This window comes from Acomys minous, assembly GCF_964271855.1.
Source record: "Acomys minous genome assembly, chromosome: 19".
Classification (NCBI taxonomy): domain Eukaryota; kingdom Metazoa; phylum Chordata; class Mammalia; order Rodentia; family Muridae; genus Acomys; species Acomys minous.
In genome coordinates, this window is record NC_140499.1 from 31919740 (window position 1) to 31940649 (window position 20910).

A 20910-nucleotide genomic window follows, 5' to 3' on the forward strand; every position below is an offset into this window, starting at 1 on the left:
TTCATGTTACATATACATTGACAAAAATGAGACATATAAAAGAATTTTTAAAAGTAACAGAAAAGCATTTTATACATAATTAACTAACATCCTCAAAGTGAAACTCAGAAGGGAATCCATATGGCTAGAGAGATGGACCAGAGAAAGCCTTCTTGTGAGTACTGCTCTTGCAGAGGACCCAAGTTTGATTCCAAGCACCCACCCAGCAGGAGGCTCACATCCTGTAACTCCAGTTCCAGGATAATCTGATGCCTCTGACTTCCTTGGGCACCTTCACTCACATGTATGTACCCTACACTGATACACATACACATAATTAAAAATTAACTCTTCTAAAGAGAAATTCATATCTTAAAAGCTACCATCTGGTAGCAATGGTGAGATATTTTATGTTATATATTATCATTAGGTAAAGAACTTGAAAGAAAACACTAAATTACAGTAACTGTAGGTGTTGCCTATGCTGTGATCTAGGGTGCCTTTAACTCTAAAGATGGAGAGTACTGGTCCGTCAGCAAAGTTAAATCTAGAAATAGCTAAAACAGTTAAACCCCTGGTAACAGATGCTATGTAAATGCTTGATGTTTATGTGAATCAATAAGAATGAATTAGTCAATATACTATTTATTTTTGAAAGCAGAAATTTTAAAGGCAAGGTTTTACTGTGTCGCCCTGGCTAGCCTAGAACTCTTATGTAGACCAGGCTGCCCTGTTCCTCACAGAGATCCACTCGCCTTTGCCTCCCTGATGCTCACATTAAAGGCATGCACCATCACACCCTGCTTTAAAAGTCAGCATTTTATTTCAGCCTTAAATAAGGATAAGCTTATCCTTTAAAAAACATGATTACCAACATATATTTTTCAATATTGTTTCCATGTGTAAGAATGTTTTTAGAATCAAAAACCCTTGTCATCATTATGAATCCACAAACTTCCAAAAAGTGTACTCTGCTGCCCTCAATCTGACATGGAATGTGGGCTGGGGTGTGTGTCTCCCTTTGTCCTCAGCAGAGGAAACAGTTGCTCTTCTAGAAAAGGCAGGAGAAGCAGATGCAGTAAGGGTAGAGCAGGCGATGCTGTTGCTGCCTGCTTTGTCACTGGGACTCTACGGAGCTATGAGTACCAAACAGCAGAAGCCGCACCTTCACACTCAAGTCCTGCCTCTTGGGTGAGCAAGCACACTGAGTATTTCCGTGGCTCAGTAGCTCTACCAGATAAGATTAACACCTCCAGTACATGGACACACACGTGGAACTTTGCAACCTGGGTGTGGATTCATGAGTTGTATTTTTGGTTTGTTTTGGTTTGGTTTGTTTGTTTGTTTGTTGAGACAGGGTTTCTCTGTGTAGCCTTGGCTGTCCTCAACTTGCTTTGCAGACCAGGCTGGCCTTGAACTCACAGCGATCTGCCTGCCTCTGCCTCTCTGAGTGCTAGGATTAACAGGCGCATGTCCCCATGCCTGGCTGAGTTATATTTAAAAACAAAAAAACAAAACTTTCTGCTTTTTGCCAAGTGTATAATCATAATAGTAAAATCTTTAGATAGGCAACGCTATTTAGTATTCCTTCATTCTGATAGCTTTGTACCCCTCTCTACAACAGTCTGCCCCCACAGCGTGTCTATGCCTGACTCAAGAAATTGAGTCAATATGTGTTTTAAAAGGCATCCACAGCCATACCTGTGACAGCTGTGGAACTGCCATAGACATGTAGTCATTGTCATCAAAAACTAGTAATATAAAAATGGGGATTTTTTTCTCTCTTCTGTCCATTTTAATCTAATCTAGCTACCAAGTCACAGGTCAGAGAACCAGGCTGTATGTGTTTTCTGTCTCAGCTTACATTGCTGTTCAATAACAAAAGGATAGTTATACCTAAATTGGTAATAGTGTGTGGTGTAATGCCCTTGGATTTGTAGGGTGTATAGACTAACCTAGACTTGAAGGGGAACCCGTAGCCCAGGACAGTGTTGTCCAGTAGCTGCTATAATGTGGAGATTAGCTTACCATAGATATTGAATCATTTTGTATGTCAAAGAGACCAAACCAGACTCGTTCCTCAAGCCAGCATCCTGGAATGACGATTTGTATCTGACTTTATGTAAGCATCGCTGAAATCTAACCATGAAGTCAAAGGGCCTGAGTGCACTTGTTTCTTTTGTATTGTCAGAGCTACATAATAATGGATGCCTCTATTCTACAAAGAAAAATAAGTAATGTTTGTAGATTTCTAGGCAGGTATAAAAAGGTTAGTTTCACTGTGTTAACTATACTGTGACTGATTTAGATATCTCGGAAAGTGGCATAATGTCTTTTTCTAAGTTTTTTTTTAAAACCATTTCTATGGCCATACTACAAAGACAATAGAAATTTGCAAACAGATTATGGCACAAAATTCCAGACTATAAAAGAATAGGTTACCGGCTCCTGCTGCAAGTCGAATGGTCCTATTCACGACTGCATTTTATATTTGTGATACTATTGTTATTTTTTCACATGGCTCTGACCATAGGAAATCATCAGTAGGTCCCTGGCTAGATAACAGACTTGCAAAGACACCAGGGACAGGTGCTTTCATCTGAAACAGCCTTACACAAATTCTGAAACTAATTTGGAAGTGATAAAAATTAATTTGCGCACTTTAATTGGAAGCAGCCTCCTGCATGAAAGAACGCAGAGCAGAGCAGGCAATTTGTGCTAGGAGCTGATTGAATTTTTTGTCAGGTAGGTGTCTTGGACTTGGCCGCTTATCCTCTAGAGTCCTTCTTTGCAATATATTACAGCCCATCTCTGACTGGTGAGCTTTAACCAGATCAATGCTATTCTTGCAGAATCCCCAGGGCACAAGTTTCATTGATCTTGGGACTTGACAGCTCTCATTACGTGCTGTAGCTTCCAACAAGATAGTCACCAGAGGAGCGAGTTAACATCGTTGTGTCTTCAGTAGACCCCCAAAACACATTAGGACCTCAGCTCAAGACCAACGTGCTTTAACAAATGTAATTTAAATGTTTATTTTGAGTGATACATACATATGAAAATTTAAAAACAATAGCAATATAAAACCCTGAAAGGAGATTTAGTACTCATCTTTCAAATCAAATCTACCAGTATCCGCTTAGATGGTTATCTGCTGTTCAGCTCCACTTTTTAAACCCAGATCTCTCTGCTCATGTGTAAATACTGTGCAGACCATGAAAAGACTGAAAAGACATTTCCAGCTATGCACGCGCACCTTCTCTGGGCACTTACTGTGCTGGACTCACCTTGGACACTGACCTTCCTATCAGCTGTAGCCTTCAGCCAAACATACCAAGCTGAGTTCAGTTCTTTGTTTGCCACCAGCCTTTTATCTAAAGGCAATCCTAGAGCTAGATCCTCAGCCACCACTGACCAACAGTATGATAAGCACCAGTACATGGACAGAGACTGGCCCAGAGGCAATCTTTAATTAATTAAATACACGCACACGCGCGCGCGCGCACACACACACACACACACACACACACACACACACACACACACACACACACCTAGCTGGCTCATTTCTCAACCCAAGGCATCTTATCTAGGATGTAGTAAATGCTAACATGTTTTCTTAGGTGTTAGAGGAAGCATGGTCAGCTTGTGATAATTTTCAGTCACGGGACGTTCTGAGGCTATGTGGCCATGCCCATAGTGGGCCATCCGTCCTAGCTCAGGACAGGCCGGGGTATGCGGCCATTCTACATAGCATCCCACCTCATACCTGGAGACATTTTGGGGCTCGTGACAAGGCTGGGGCTGCTCTTCTCTTCTTCTATGTCTTCTCCTGTGATGGACCTGAGACTTTAAGAAAGGTGTTTAGCTTGTGAGGGATGTAATGCGAACATCAAGAATGACCAGTTTGTTCTCTGACCAGTTGACTCACTGAATGGCACATCTGAGCATCATGTAGAGTCCTTGGGAGCAACAGGCAGTTATTCTTGTGGCTGTTTTGTAGAAGAGGGAGGACCAGAAAGATACCGAGTCCTAGACCCTAGACCACTGTGAATGGGTGGCCAAAGACACCCCATCATGGGCCACTTAGTATGATCCAACAACCCTTCAGCCACTGTTCTTAGCTATTCCAGAGAATTTCTGGTGAAGATTTTAAATCACAATGTCAATGAAATTGCTGTAGCATTTATTGCTTTATTTTGGAAATGTAAATTAAAACTCCATCATATTTTTATTAAGTGTAAGCATGAACAAAAAAAAATGGTTTGCATCTTGATTCTGTAGTGATATTACCAAGGCCAGAAATAAAGTCTGAATGCTGTGTGTCACTGAGGTTCACCCTCTGATGCTCACAGACCCACACTGAGGACTGTGGGTCCTAGAGCCTCAGTCTGTGTGCTGACCATGTCTCAAAGCCACAGACCATCTTAATGAGCACTCTCCTGTCACATCTGTGCAGCATCGACAGCCTTTGTCATTTTCCCCATCTGTTTCAAGGATACTAAAATGATTTTTGATAAAGGTGAGATGTACTCTGCTTATTTTAAGTCTTTTCTGTTTAGAATTTCCAGTACTTGCCTGTGAGAACCAGATGCGTTTGTTCCTTATCATCCATTGCACTGGAGTGAGGCAAGATGAGGAGGTTTCCCCATCCTTGAGGAAATGAGTGGGGAAGGGGTGAAGTGCCGTGGTCCCTGGAAGGGAGGTCTCACCTGCACCTCCCTCCGTGCCAGGCCCTTTAACCCTGAGCTCCATCCATCAGCTGTGATGTGACAGTGACAGGGTATTACCAAGATCTCGAGTGACTGTTGGGGTGTGTGACATCTGTCCCTGGTGATGAAATATAGGAAAAGCACTTGTCCTTGCTGCAGATTTTCTGATTCAAAACACACTTTGAAGAACATTTTTTTTTTTTACTTCCACAGCTGAACCTGGAGCAGTTTGAAAAGAGCAGTGCTTCCAGGGCCCTGAACAGCACCACTTAATATTTAGGTTTCCCCCTCCACAGTCTAAGATCATAATGTAAAGCAGTTAGATGGGTCTTCCTTGTGGAAAATATATTACATAAGGAATTTAAATTTTTTTTGCTTATTTTTCTTAATTCTTTACCATTGAATGATTGCTTTTTTTCATAGCATATAAGGGACATAAATTATTTCTAATAACTTGTTAAAGATATAATTTCAGGGTTTTTTTTCCAGTATACTAATATCCCGAAAATAATCAGAGACTTAAACTAGATCTGGGAGAGAAGGCTAAGTGAGTGAGTGCAGTTAACCAAGTATGAGAGGGTCTGCATTTGAATTCCCCACCACACACTGGGGTGGCCAGTAGTGACCTTGCACATCTGTATACCCAGCATTGGTTGGCCACTGGCCAGACAAGTTTAGCCAAAACAGCAAGCTCCAGATTCACTGAAGCACAGTGTCAACCTCTAGCTACAAGTGTGGACACACATCTTATTAACGCCCAATCCTTGCTTTAACAGGAAACTCAGGATGTCTTGGAAACATGAATTGTTAGTTGTGTGAATATGTTTCAGGTGAACTCAGGACTGTAGGAGATACTTTGCCATATTCAAAGCCCATTACAGCAGCGCGTAAACTTAAAACTGATAACACACTGCTGTGCGCAACAGTATCCAGTCTCCCAGTCTGCATTTCAGAAATGCACCAAAGGGGAAATGACATTTTACATATGGGAGAAGACTCACCCGACATGGATAATCTCTAGAGATGTAGAAAATAGTAAGCCCTCCCACTGTCACATCAGTGCCTAAGGGACATGCAGGTAGCAGGTGCACATGCCAGCTCTTGAGCCTTCACGTCTGTGCATCTGCCCTACAGTGAGTGCCAGGGTATGAGGCCAGGACACAGTTCTTGGAAAGAGGAGTGCCAAGACCTAAGGCCCAAACACAAGGAAGTTCTCTGAAAGACAAGATAGGGGTGAGGGGCCCCATGCAGAAGGAGTGCACAGAGAAAAAGCAGACAAGAAGTTCCCAAGCTGAGCAGCCTACTCCACAAAACAAGATTTAAAAAAAAAAAAACCAGAAGAGAAAGCAGGGAACTTTAAAAATGTGTGATATTCTTTAAGATGTGAGAAGGGCGAATTAACAATTCTACATTTCTTATGCAGGGTTGAGAACAAAGGAATTCCTTTTATTTCTTTAATCTTAAGCATATAAATACTTAATGTGTAATAAATATTTAAAAAATTTTCTAATTCCAGAAACAAAGGCAAATCTGGCTGCTATGTGGAAGAATCAACTTGGTTCTTTTTCAAGAGAACAAAATTGTCAACATCACAAAGAAAGAGTGGGAGGGTGGGTCTCACACCTTGCAAATGGGCTCTTAAGCCGCTGCACCCTAGCTAGAGAAAAACACACTTACAGTTAATCCTCAAGCAAAAGTCCACAGGAAAAAATTCACAGCATAATTATGACCACAACGGGGTTTCACGTAACTACCTAGAAGAAGTTTTAGTCTGATCAGAACAACTTAGCACAGAATATCATAGAATTTTCTGTCCTCAAGAAAGTATCCACTGATCTCTTAGCACATGATTTTTTTAGCATTCTGAAAGAGTTGGTTGCAGTTGTAAGACGCAGATTACAATGTGGCTCTTCAAGGTGCAAGAGCAATGGCTTGTAAAGCTGGTGACTTAAAAAGAAGCCACTGTGCTCAGATACAAGCACAAAGGTGGCTTCCTCCACATGCGCTCTTTGCTAAGATGGTTCTACAATGCATCCAAGATCAACCAATGGCATACACAATATGAGTTTAGTGTAACTGCTGGGAAAAAAAGAAGAAACACAATGTGACATGGGTGACCATAAGCCACATAAGAACACATGTTGTTCCTGGAAACCTGGTATCACAAGCCATCATAACATTGCTGCCACAGGCTACATGTCCTCGCCTTTGACAACCCTCACTCAGCTCCTTGCCAGTAGAAGGCAGCCAGGCAGTTGGGGAGCATTTTCAGAGGTGAGGCCACCAATGGAAGATGGGTCAGCTTGACTTCCTAGCTAGTGTTGTTCCCAAGAAGTGGAAAATTGAGATTCTTGCCTTTCCTTAATAACTTTACCCACAACTTTCTCCTGCTTCCCCTCACGGGCTTTTTCTAAGAGAGTATGAAAGCACGAGATTCAGAAATAGGACCTCCCACTGAAATCCAGCTCCTGTCACAGAGGCACTGGGGAGGGGGCTGAGTGGCTGCCTTGTGGGGCCGACTGTGGACCTGGGCAGTTTCTTAGACCTTCCCCACACATGACCCTTTCTATCCATGTCATTTTTATACAACTGTAGTTATACAGGCACAGGAAGAGGTGTACAAATCAAACATTTACCCACAATAAATCATAGACATCCGTTTTAAAACAATTTTTTTGGTATACTTAAAATTTCACCATTTAAAAAAGGAAGCAATGGGATGGGTGTGTTTGTTTTTACGTGGATTACGTCTTGGTTGAATACACTGGGGGGATGTAGAACACTGTAGACATTTTCAGAGTCAGTAGACATACTGATTTCATAGTTCTTAATGTTGAGAATGCCACTTCAGAAAAATGCGTATTATGAAATGGCAGGAGCATGTGTAGTCCCTTTCATAAATGGTTGGAAATTCTGTCTTAATTCCAAATTAGAGTTTACCTAATGGATTCCTCTAAAAGTCCTGTCAGCAACTTCAAAAATCATGTAGTCTGATACAATCCAATGTAATGTATACTAAGTTGATACATGCTGAGAATACAGTAGGAACGGGTAACAGAAAACGTATGTACTGAAAGAACTACAGCCCAGAGCTTGTGGTCCTCTGAACAAGTGCAGGACGTTCTCACTAATGCTGTGTGGCTTGAAGGCACACACAGTGAAAGACACTTTTTTCCAGAACCATCCCCATAGCTGCCAGGAATGCCATGTGCACGTTATCATTGGATTTGAGTTAATTACTGGTCGCTGTGCATTCAGAAACCATTTTTTGCCCAGTGCTCTGTTTCCGCTATGTTCATATTTAAGCTGGAGCTAGAGACAGTGAGATGATCTGACCTTACACGATGTTGCCATGACTACACAGTTCCACACATAACTGCCTGTTTGAGAGAATAACCACTGACACTTCTGAGCACTAGTGTGGATTAACTTTCCTGCTGTCCCAGCTGCCCTGTAGAAAGACAGGGTTAGATCATGTCACACGTGAGGGAGGCAGAAAGGTAACGTGAGTGGCTCTAGCCATACAGCTAGTAAATCCCCTTCCTCAACGTTGGTGACTATCTCATCAAGTCTACACTGGTCTCCAGTGATGCCCTGCTACCGTTTCTTTGTAGGTGACTATCCTGCTCCCAGAGCTGTCCTCACAGGCCATGACCATGAAGTTGTCTGTGTCTCCGTCTGTGCCGAACTCGGACTGGTTATCAGCGGTGCTAAAGGTCAGAAGGCGCTTCTTTCATGTTCTGTCTCTAGGCAGTTAGCATTTTCTAGCTAACTGTGACTCTCGTTGCTTTCTTCCGGAGAACCAATGTAGTCAGATGTAATCTCTGTGTTCTCTACAGTTGCTTAGTTTCCAACACTGACACAGAGTATGGTTAAAAGCTTATGATGTGGTCACCAGCACCCTAACGCAAACATGGGTAAATTCAACCATGAATCCATGCAGTGCAGCTATGAAAAGGGGCGTTTCAAAGGCAAAAGAGGCATACAGCTTATGCATTGGGAACTTGGAGTAGGTTACTCAATAGTCTGCCCTTACGACCTCCCCTTCCTCTGCTGGTCCTTCCTATGCAAAGCGCACTGTGCAGAGGGTGAGGGAAGGAGACAGACTCTGTTCTTTGCCTTTGTGGAAGAATGCTCATCTGGAAAGGAAACTGAGATGGCTCTTCTGAGGGAATTAGAGACCTCTGTGGGAACTCTCAAGACAGAAAGACTGTGCGCTTTAGGGAGAGCAGAGGAAGCTAGCCAGAGCTGAGCAGAAGCCTAGAGCCTCTAGACGATTGATTTCATTGTTGAAATTGTTCCACAGCTTTACGGAGAATGAGTAGTCTGAGGTCAAAAGACCATGTACTTTGCATTTTAGAGCAAGAAAGTGAGCCTAGCACTGCAGGTGCAGGCAAAATGCTAATTTTCTACACGTGGTGACAGCAAAGGGTTGTGCTCCCTCCCACAGGTCTCCATAGTCCTCCCTTGTTAGCCAGGGTAAGATTAAATATAGTTTGATAATGACAGCATTTTGTGCATAAAAATGTGGCTGTTCATATCAATTGGGAAATAAAACTGTATCCACAGTTTGTGCAGGCTTTGGCTTTTGAGTGAGCCAAGAGGCAAGCAAACAATATGAAGTTACCGCATTTATTTCCATGATTGGGCCAGTGGAATTTTATCTCCTCAATATATTTTCCATGGCCATGAATAAGATATGCCTTTTTCTGCTCCTCTTTACATCTTTGACCCACTGTTAATTTTAAAAGGCAAAATTTTTCTATAGTCTGAACTAATTGATTATCTTCTTAATTACACATTTACACCTAACATATAAATGAGCAAAGACAAAGCTTGCTTGGCAGTGACATGTCTATACTGTGATGCTGAAATCGGATGCAAGTGAAGAAATTTAGCCACAGCTCTCATCATTCTCTTAACAAGAACCATCTAAAAACATAGTAGATCAAAGTTCCTGGGCACACTCTTGCCTCATCTGACCATGAAGTTAAAATCTATTTTGACAACTATTATCTGAGGTGGGGGAAGAGATGAAAACTTTAGAGCACATGGATGCTGCCTCACTGTGGGGTACCAAAGGGGTGAGTGTGTGTGTGTGTGTGTGTGTGTGTGTGTGTGTGTGTGTATGTGTGTATGTGTGTGTATGTGTGTATGTGTATGTGTGTGTATGTGTGTGTATGTGTGTATGTATGTGTGTGTATGTGTGTGTGTGTATGTGTGTGTATATGTGTGTGTGTGTATGTGTGTGTATGTATGTGTGTGTATGTGTGTATATGTGTGTGTGTATGTGTGTGTGTATGTGTGTGTGTGAGTGTATGTGTGTGTGTATGTGTGTGTGTGTGTGTGTGTATAGGTGGATATAGTCAGTATGTATGCAAGCATGTATGCATGCATGAGTGCTATAGCCTCCTGCCTACTCAAGTGTGGTTTTGGGGTAGTGCTCTCTCTAGCTGGCCTGGCATCCCTAAGTGCCTATCAGGTGTGGTTTGGGGTGGCGCACTCTCTAACTGACCTGGCATCTCTGTTCCCCACTGCAGAGGGCCCTTGCCTGGTCCACACCATCACTGGAGACCTGCTGAGGGCCCTGGAAGGACCAGAGAACTGCTCATTCCCACGCCTAATTTCTGTATCCAGTGAAGGCCACTGCATCATATACTATGAGCGAGGACGGTTTAGCAACTTCAGTATCAATGGGAAACTTTTGGCTCAAATGGAGATCAATGATTCCACCAGGGTGAGTACATATCAGTGCTGAGCAGCAAGAAACAGTGGGAGTCAAACTTGCGTGACATAAAATGGCTTGGTATAGAGCTTCCCCAGCATCCACTTATACACTTACTGGGATAAACCCAAGACTCCTTAGTCGTGCATATGCTCAGCAAGTTACACTCTAGGGACCACAGCTATCTGCTTACACAGATAAAATCTTCCCAAGCCTCTTCTCAAGCAATGGCCTCAGCACTATGCTCCCATGGTATCCTGGTTAGGGTTTCTGTTGCTGTGAGAAAACAGCATGCCCAAAAACAGCTTGGAGAGGAAAGAGTTTAGGTTTATTTTCACTTGATGACAGTACATCATGAAGGGAAGACAGGAACTGAAACAGAGACCATAGAGGAACAGTGCCTACTGCTTTGTTCCTCGTGGCTTGCTCAGCCTATTTTCTTATACAAGTCAGGACCACCTACCCAGGGATGGCACACCCCTGCAATGGGCTGGGCCTCCCACCTCAATCACTCATTAAGAAAATGCCCTGCAAGGCTTGCCTACAGCCTAATCTCATGGAGCCACTTTTTCAACTAGGATTTATTCTTACTGGATGTGTCTAGGTTTGTGCCAAGTTGACAGAAAATGAGCAGGAGAGATGGCATTACAAAACAAAGAGGCCTGTCCTGAGAACCCTGACTATAGCTTCAAGTTCCCTATTGTCCTCGTTCACAAATGAAGCCCAGCGGCTGCCGCCTCAGTCCTGAGTACTATTGGGAAGTACAGTTCTGCTCTTTGTGCCAAGTCTCCATTATCAACACTTAAGAGTGTCACAAAGTGCAATGTTCTATCAAGTTCTTCCTAGATTGGGTTGGCAATATTCTCATTGTGACTTTCATCGTTTTATAACTAAATTAGTTTTAAAGATTTCAATCTAATGTTTAATTATGCTATCTTTGGAGATCAGGGACTGTGCACACTTGAATTTAGAGACAGGAAGAGGCCATCAGATCCTCTGGATCTGGAGTCCCATGTGACTGTGAGCCGTGGGGGCTGAGAACCAAACCTGTGTCCTCTAGAAGAGCAGTAAGCACTCTTAACCACTAAGCATCTCTCTAACCCCCTAAATACTTTATTTTATTTTATTCTTTTCAATTGGCTTTAATAAAACCCTATGTTTAAAAAAAAAGTATGAAAGAGTCCATATTGAAAGGTCTGTAGATTGGACTTTAATAACTTTGAACAATTGGCTAAATAAGGAGATACTGTTAAGGAAATTGACAGTGCTTTCCAGGTTGATGGTTGGTGGTCTGTTGGTTTCTTGGTAAGTGGGTGGTTGATTACTGAGTTGTTTGTTGGTTTGTGATTGGTGGGTGATTGATGGTTGGTGGCTGATTAGTGGTTGGTATGAGATTGATTGTTGATTGATTGATTAGGGGTTGGATGTTGGTTGGTGAGTTGATACCTGGTTGTTTGGTGGTTAGTTTCTTGGATATTGTTGGCTGGTTGATGATCAGCTGGTAGTTGATTGGTTGGTATTTGGCTGGTGGTTGGTTGGTGATTGGCTGGTATTCGTTTGGCTATTGGTTGGTTGATTGCTGATTGATTGGTGGTTGACTGTTTCATGCTTGGTTACTTAGTGCTTGTTTGGTGGGTGGTGGTTGGCCAGTTCTTGCTTTTATTATTGGAGGTTGGTTAGTTGGTTGGTTGGTTGGTTGGCTGGCTGTTTGGTTGGTTAAGCTTGCATATACTAGGACAAATGCTTGACTGCTCAGTTATTTAATTGTTGCTCATTCATGATCATTGACATGAAACAAATGAAGAGATGGTTGCTATCTGCCCCCCTTTTTTTTCCAGGCTATTCTCCTGAGCAGTGATGGACAGAACCTGGTGACTGGAGGGGATAATGGTGTGGTGGAGGTCTGGCAGGCCTGTGACTTTAAGCAGTTGTACATTTACCCTGGATGTGATGCTGGCATTAGAGCCATGGATTTATCCCATGACCAAAGGTAAGCTATGTCAAGGGCAATGTGATCATGGGAACAGGTCAGAAGCTTACCATTCTCCTCATACAGCCTGTGAGGAGGAAAGACCAGCACAGACAGGGCAAACTGGAGAAAAGTAAGGAAGGCCTAGTTTTTCAACCGTAGGAAATGTTTCTAGGAAGAATATTAGCTTTAAAATATATTAAATATTAACACATATCATACATGTAACAAAACATCTTTTACAGTACAGTGGAATGATACAGAGGACATCAAGAAAACAGTGTTGCAGGTCCAATCAGAAAAGTGCTTGCTGTGTAAATATGAAGACATTGGTGCAGTTCTCAGAATCCACATGAAGAAGCTAGGCATGGTGTGCATACTTGTAACCTCATCCCTAGAGAGACAGGACATGGTGATCCCTAGGGCTTATGGGGCAGCCAGTTAGTCTAGTCTATGGGCTCCAAGACAGAGACCTCATGTCAAGAACAATAAAATGTCTGAGGAAAGAAATCCGGAGTAGTTTTATGGCCTACACACACACACACACACACACACACACACATACACACACACACACACACTAAATAGAAGGAAAGGAAAGAGGAAGACAATGTGACAAAGACAGTGTCTCTGAGGAATAAATGTTTTTTAAGGAAAACTTATAATTACTATCAGAAAATAGATGTAGCTTATTTCTTAATTATTTTTATATGTGTGAATGTTTTTAATGTGTTTAAATATCTTAAGTGTAGGAAACATTCTTCCTTCAATTCCTTCAATTCCTTCATGTGCTTTTCACACGTATCTGTTACCAGTATTATAGCTAAGGTATCCTGCAAAGTGCTAAAGGTACATAACAAGGTGACCCATCATGTGATCAAAAGTAATTGCATGCAAGGAGAGCAGGACCAGAACCCTGGGAGGAGATGAGTGGCCATGTGGGAGGCTGAGGAGGAGCCATTTGTCAGTCAGGGTCAAAGCAGGCATCAGGGAACACATACAGAACCATCGTAGTGTAGGAAAGGTGTCAACCATCTTCCTGTTTCCATTTTAAATCATTATTAATTTTGATAATGTGTACTGAACAAAGTAGTGCTACATTGAGACAGTTCATGCACAGACAGTGTATCTGGTAAACACATACTGAGAAAGTACAAGCAGGGCACATTGGTCTTGATGATGGGCTGGATTAACAGCCAAGCACAGGGCTCCATCAAGACTGGCGTCATAAGACTAGAACTCAGTGCTAGTGAGCCACCCCAGCACAAGCAATAGGGGACAGAGATGACCTCACCTACATGGTGACAATGACTCAGGATGGATGCGCTAGATCAGAAGGTTTTATGATACTAACTGTTGCTGTACAGTAGCTAAGCTTTCCAACAGACAGAACTGTTGCTGTACAGTACCTGAGCTTTCAGGAAGACTTGTAGTTCATATGTTTACCCCCATAGCCATGCTCTGTAGTGAGCAGTGCAGTGGCCAAGGACAGTAAGAAACAAGGACTGAAGTCTGCAGAAGGGCCTGGCTTCTCCCAGAGGAGGACGCGGCTAGACCATGAATGTGACAGCTGAGAGGCAGCAGGCCCCAGGTCACACTAGAACATGTGGTTTGATGGGCTTTACTCATGCTCTCCACTAGCTCAGCAGCTCTTGGCAGAAGTGAGAGGAAAGGCTTGAGCTCTCAGTGAACACAGTTAAAACTTGGGAACTCCGGAGATAAGGCCAGTGTCAGCATGAAGTGGCAAGTGCATACCGTTCTCCTGTCTTTCTTCACCACCGTCTCTGCTTTTCCAGGACTCTGATCACTGGCATGGCTTCCGGCAGCATTGTAGCTTTTAATATAGATTTTAATCGGTGGCATTATGAGCATCAGAACAGGTACTGAGGAGAAGCAGCAGAAGCCTCATTCAAGTGGGAGCTCAAGTGCTCCGTGGAAAGGCAGGATCTCTGGTGGGGACACGCGTCCACATCGGCCTCTGTTTGTACATCCATCCCACCCAGCAGTTGCCGAACATCATAGTCGGGAGCCATTTCACCGTTTTTTCCAGGACTGAACACCAGCTGCTGTCAAGCAAGCTTATATCATGTAAATTATCTGAATTAGGAGACGTTTTGGTAATTATTTCATATATCGCCGTTTATTGAGAAAAGGTTGTAGGAAGCCTCACAAGAGACTTTTGACAATTCTGAGGAACCTTGTGCCCAGTTGTTACAAAGTTTAAGCTTTGAACCTAACCTGCATCCCATTTCCAGCCTCTTTTCAAGCTGAGAAAACAAAACCCACGTTTGATACTTTGTACATCATATGCATCTTATTTAAAGGGATACTTTTGTAAAAGTGAAACCTTGTATAAAGAAAGAGCAGCCTTTGTTAATTTACTGTGGAGTTACAACCTGCATGCTCCCTACTCCCCAGTCTTGATGGAACAGGTGCAGTCAAGCTAGGAAACGGAAAGAACACAGCTTGTTCAAAGGGGTTGAATTTGGGCTCAATCCGTAATTTTTGACATTTTCACAAAACTATAGTTTGCACTTTTTAATCTAAATTCATCCCTTCTACGTGAAGTTTGCTCATATAGCATTTGGATACTAAGCCATTCTTTGCCACTGTTGGTACTTTATACAAAGAAAATTCAGCCCTGCCCTTTAGGACCTGAAGATGCAACAGAAAGGGAGCCTGGGGATGAGGGTCTGGTTTCCACTGTGTGTAAACGGGAGTCGCAATCATTAGTCCCATTGCATCGACGTCCCAGCACCTGGACACCTCTCCCCTGGTCAGCCCACTGGCTCCGTGGCTCCATGTCGAGAGGATCAGGATGCTAACATGTCCCTCTCTTTGGTTCTCCAATAGCATAGTTCACTAAGGAGTCAGACTTTATTACAACAATAACAAACATTTCTTGTGAGTTTCTCACCTAAAGCCACATTCCTAGCCTAAGGCATTTTCTCTTTTCCAATATAAAGTTATGGCTCTCAAATGATTTTTCCAACCGTCGTCCCGATCCAGCTATCACCCAGGGGTCTATACATTTTCATGTTTCTTCTTTGTATATTTGGTGACTGTATTGTCATAGGTGTACATATCGTGTCGGTAGGGCTATGAGGCATGTTACAGGAATGTAATTTTCTCAGAATTTACACTCATTTGCAGTCATTTATTTCAAACGATAAAACAGGATAATGGGTTCTTTGTATTGGCACTTTGCACCAGAAACATATCATTATTTATTGCTGTGATTACTTATTTGTCATCCACCTTGTACTAGAAAGTTTTAGCACTGAATTTATTCCTTCTTCATTGTTGTTTGTATTTATGAAATTCTGAAATTATGGGGAATCAGTGTACTGATTACGTTATTCATCACCAGGCTGTGAGCAATATCTTGAGTTTGTAGCTTAGAATTGGGAAGGCACTGAACATCTGGAAGACAAGGTCATTTCATCTTGAGATCATGGTGAAATATTTTGGATATATAAATTCCTTAAGCTATTGTAACCATGTTTTATTGCAAAGATGTAAAATATGCCAGATGTGTGTGAGTTGGAAATCAAAAAACGAAAAATAAAATATGCAAAGAATTCACTGATTGCCCCACACGTCACCGGATGCCTCAGTGGCACACACTCCTTACACTGCCCCTTGAATTTGAAAAGCCAGCACTGCCTCATGTGAGAGCCTCACATGCAAAACCATGAATAGAGCCCTGATAAAGCCAGCAGTGTTCTTGTCCATTGCCAGGTATGTGGGCAACAGGGGCCGCAGGGAACAGGAAGCAAGTGATAAAAGAAATATATGTGAGTATAATCAGATATGGCATTTTTATCTAAAAGCTACACTTTGCAGAGTTTGTCATTGAGTAGGAGTGACGTAGGCTGGGAGTGAGGCCTGGAAGAGCTGAACAGCTGCTGGCCCACAGCAAGGTGGGTAACAAGCAGGTAAGGCTTCCATCTGTATTCCTGTAGGGGAAAGGACGGGGCCATTGGAACCCCAACAAAGACTGGCTATCTCTCCATCCTATGCCAAAGCCAGGGACTTGTCAGGCTCCCCAGGTTCCCATAGCTCCTTCAGCCCAACCCATGTTCTTCTATCTGTCAGTTGTTCCAACAAGCCAGTCACTGCCTGAAATCTCAGGAAACATCCATCCTTTCCAGCACCATCACCTGCTCCGCCCCCAAACCTGCAAATTCCAGCTAGCCTCTAACCCCTCTGCATGCTGTACCCTGCTCAGGATCCTGCAGAGGTGATGGTTTAGGAACTTAACAAAATCATCTAGAGACTTTAAAGAGCATAACCTAGGGTCCCAGTCCCCACATGGTCATAGAAATCTTGGCCCTTGATTACTTCTCAACAACCCTGATTTGAGAACTAATGTCCAGGCCCTGAGCACACAAGTCCTTCAGGGGACACAGCTGGCTCAGTCCAAGTTGTTCCTGGACATACAGATGTCACAGTTCTGGATGTTCACTCTCCCAGTTAGCTTCAACTGTCAACTTGACATAGCCCAGAGTTATGGGAAGGGGTCTCAGTTGGGGAACTTCCTGGGTCAGCCTAGCCTGTGGGCCTTTCTGTGGGGCAGTTTCCTGATTGATAATTGATGTAAGGGATGGCAAGTGGTGCCATCTTTCCATAGGTGTGCCTGAGCAGGGTAACAAAGAAGGACTACTTTAGGGCCCAGGTAGTGATTGGTCCCCAAACATAGGGCTTGGGAATTCTATTCTGGGTATGGGCTCTGTCTCAGAGCTGCGTGTACCACCAAGGAGAGCTTATCCGAGAATGTCACTAACAGCCTTGTGGGGACTTGCTTGTCTCTGTGTGTGTGTGTGTGTTACATTACACTTCAATAAAAGATACACACTTTGAAAAGTTAAAAATATGTTCCATCTCACCAGCTCACAGCCACTGGTTTCATGGCCGTCTCTCATTCCTGTCACCTGCAGTGGTTTGGGGGTCAGCTTATTGACTGCCCTGTGCCAGTTGGCACTTTTCTTTTAATGGCAGCCCGGCTTCAATGGTTCCTCTTCCACGAAGCGAACCCTCTACCACTAAGTGGGTACTTTGCTCACCGTATGTGTGCATATGGCATTTGTGCACACCGCTTGAGTAGCACCTGTTCCTTCATGTGAGCAGCTATAACCACATCCCCAAGATGGGGTAAATTATGAGCAACAGAAGTCTACTCCTTCCACCTTGCAAGGTTAGGAAGCCCAAGACTGAGTACCAGCAGACTGAGTGAACTGAAAGCTGTTTGTAGGCAGTACCTTCCGTGTTCTCACAACCTCACCATCTCCCCAAACTTCACCTTAGTATCATCCCAACACTACTGACGGTTAGATTGCAATCGGTAGTTTGGAAGGATGGGAAGTCATACCAGCACCCCTCCCTAAGCTCTCACTGATGATCAGTAGGAATCTCCTCTTGACTCTGATGCTGCAGAGGGAAGACATGCAATAAAGAGAGGCTTACATAACCCAGGCTTGTCAATCAAAACAGAACTATGCACCCCTTAGTAGCCAACCACTTAGTATCCAAGGCCTCTTCCTTGACCCTGTAAAAGAAAGCCCCACTTGGGCTTGAGCAGGAACACTAAAGAGCCTGCCACTCGCTAATCTGCAGGGTGTCTGGTCTGCACTTCTGCTTTCCCATTGATCCTGCTTTTGTTCAGTGATTAATGGTAAGTACAAAACCAAAACTGAACCCAACAAAAGCCTACCTTTCTTATTAGCTACTAAACTGAAATGTAATCCAAATTTCTGTCGGCATGTGGTAGGCACAGGCACTGGCTCAGCCACTCAGGTAGAGCACAGGCCCCATTAATAAACAGCCCCTGCCCACCATGTGAGCATTAGGGCCTGATGTATCTTGGATTCCCAGCTTCCATGACAACAGTGGGGCATGGTGACACCAGTCTGTTACCCCGTGCTGGGGGAGGTGACAAAGGAACCCTGAGCTCACTGCCAGGCTGGGACTGTAAGAGACTCTGTCTCGAAAAAGCGGTGCCTACACAAACACACACACACATACACACACACCGGAACAAACACCTAAACACACACACACATACACACCTAAACACACACAAACTTTTAAAAATAATTCTTAAAGTCCCAGATTCTCTGTTGAGGTTTGGCCAAGTCCCAAAAGCCAATGAACCAGCTCCCGAGAACCTGATGTTCATATGATAACCTGTGGTTAAGCAGTTTTTTGTGTTTTCAAACCATGTGACTTCCTCCTGAGCTCTGTCAACTACACACCCAAAGATGCCTCAGGAAGATGGGAGAAGTTGTCCCAAATCACAAAGCTGATGAGAAGGGAGGTAGTATTCAAGGCCAGTCTCCAGGACCCAGGTTGACCAAGCATTTCCCAACTCATTTTGTTAGGGCTCAAAAATAACATTGCCAAAATGTAGAACTTTGGTCTGCTGAGTGTTTGGAATTCAAGGCCACTAAAGAAGGTTTCAGAAGCAACCCCAGAACAGATGTGTCTCAGATCTTAAATTACTCATCCTGAAACTTATCGGAGCTGGCTGTCTTAGTCACAGTCCTATTGCTGTGAAGAGACACCATGACCAAGGCAACTCTTATAAAAGAAAGCATTTAATTAGCATTTACAGATTCAGAGGTATTATCATCATGGCAGGGAGCATGGCAGCAGGCAGCATGGCACTAGAGAAGAAGCTAAGAGCTACACCCTGATGCATAGGCCAAGAGAAAGATTCTGTGTTTGGCATGAGCTTTTGAAACTTCAAATCCCACCCCCCATCCTCCCAGTACCACTTCCTCTAATGAGGCCACACCTCTTAATCCTTTTCAAACAGTGCCACTGCCTAATGACTAAGCATTTAAATATAGGAGCCTATGGGGCCATTCTTATTCAAACCACTATACTGGCCATAAAGAAATTTTCTGCCTATTTTCTCTGATCATTAAGACGCTCATTCCAGTAGGATGTCCTGGAGGGGGTCTGCTCAAAGTATTGCACTAACCAAGGACGATACAAGTAGTAAACATCAAACCCCTACTCTGACCTACCCAATGGACAGGACATTCTCCACACTTATGTGGAGAACGGGCACTGACTCTGACATGAACTCTGGTGCCCCATATTTGACCACCTCCCCTTGGTGGGGAGGCCTGATGGCACTCAAAGAATAAGCAGGCTACCAAGATGAGACTTGATCGCCTATGACCATATAGTGGGAAGGAGGTCCCCCTCAGTCATAGACCTAGGGGAGAGGAATAGGGTAAGAGCAGGAGGGAGGGAGGAATGGGAGGATACAAGTGATGGGATAACAATTGAATTGTAATCTGAATAAATTAATAAAAATTTTTAAAAAAAGATTTGGGCACTGTAAACTTAAAAAAAAAAAAAAAAGTCTTATTCCAGAAAGAGGTTCTGTGCCACGGCCTAGAGGAAGAAGTGCCACACGTGAGAGGAACAGAAAAGCCACAGATGAGCCTGCCTGCTTTTCCTCAATGCCTATGACATCGGATCAGAAGAGTTGAGCCCATCAGCTACAATCACACAGCCAACTCAAGACATACAGAAAAATCTGAGTCTCTGGCAGAAAGGGAAAGAAGGCTGGCTATTTTAGCAGGTATTAGCCAGCATTTTAAGCACACTTTGGTGTGTTCTTGTATTGGTTTGTTGGTATTTGCCACGTTCTGTTTGGAGAAATGAGTCAGCATTAGCTTACTCACTGGTGATGGATCTAATCAGACCATGAGACTTGCAGACAGACACAGACCTCACACAACACACTCCCACACAGGGATTTTCAAAGAATAGGAAGAACAGAGGAAAAGAGTGTTAAGACTCTGATTGCGAGAGTCTATACCAGGAAGCAACAAATGAAAGACCACACAGAGACGGGATTGTGCAAAAGCAAGAGGCTTTATTGTTCCCGCACGCTGGGCTCCACCTGCACACAGGAGTCAGGCGACCCTGAAGAGCAAATTCATAACATTTTTATACTCTAGCAAAGGCAGACTTCAGTAACAGTACTATAGTTGGTCTATAAACTGATTGGCTAAGGCATATTGGTGACAATAAGGTCCCAAAGGCAAACCAAGGCATGATTCCACCAGAGTTAGCTCCAGGGAAACAATACATTTATTCAGCTTCCTTACAGAGCATAACTGAGAGGTTGGGAAGGAGTGTAGGTGACTTTAAAGCAGCCGCACTGGAAGGCCTGGACCCAGCATGGATGGTGACTTCCCCAAAACCAAGAGCATAACCCCCCATCGAAGGCCATGTGCATTAAGGCAAACTAGTCCACACGTGTCTGGGAGGGTTGGCTGGATACTCAGGGGAGGGTCCCATGGGACCCATGGTCAACTGTCAACAGGTCCAGCTGTGATGATCTTGCACAAGCAGGCCCAACAGAACTGAAGATGGCCTGCCTAACCTCCCCACAAAAGCACCTGAAGGAGCCTGGCTGCTACACTGGTGTTGAGCGCAAACCAGGATGTCGCTACAATTCTAACTATGAAAAACAGAGACAGTGTTCTCTCTCAGGAGTGTAG

General features: G+C 43.5%; 1 protein-coding gene across 7 annotated transcripts in view; it reads left to right on the forward strand.

The window, feature by feature from the left end:
* NBEA (neurobeachin) overlaps window positions 1-15970 on the forward strand; it is a 545308-nt gene extending 529338 nt beyond the window's left edge. For all 7 annotated transcript variants that reach the window (XM_084768707.1, XM_084768708.1, XM_084768709.1 and 4 more), the window contains 4 exons: window positions 8306-8407; window positions 10232-10428; window positions 12255-12406; window positions 14182-15970. In XM_084768707.1, the coding sequence (XP_084624833.1) occupies window positions 8306-8407; window positions 10232-10428; window positions 12255-12406; window positions 14182-14272 (542 nt within the window). In that variant the 3' untranslated portion in view covers window positions 14273-15970. The remainder of the gene's footprint in view (window positions 1-8305; window positions 8408-10231; window positions 10429-12254; window positions 12407-14181) is intronic.
* Window positions 15971-20910: the final 4940 nt, after the last annotated feature.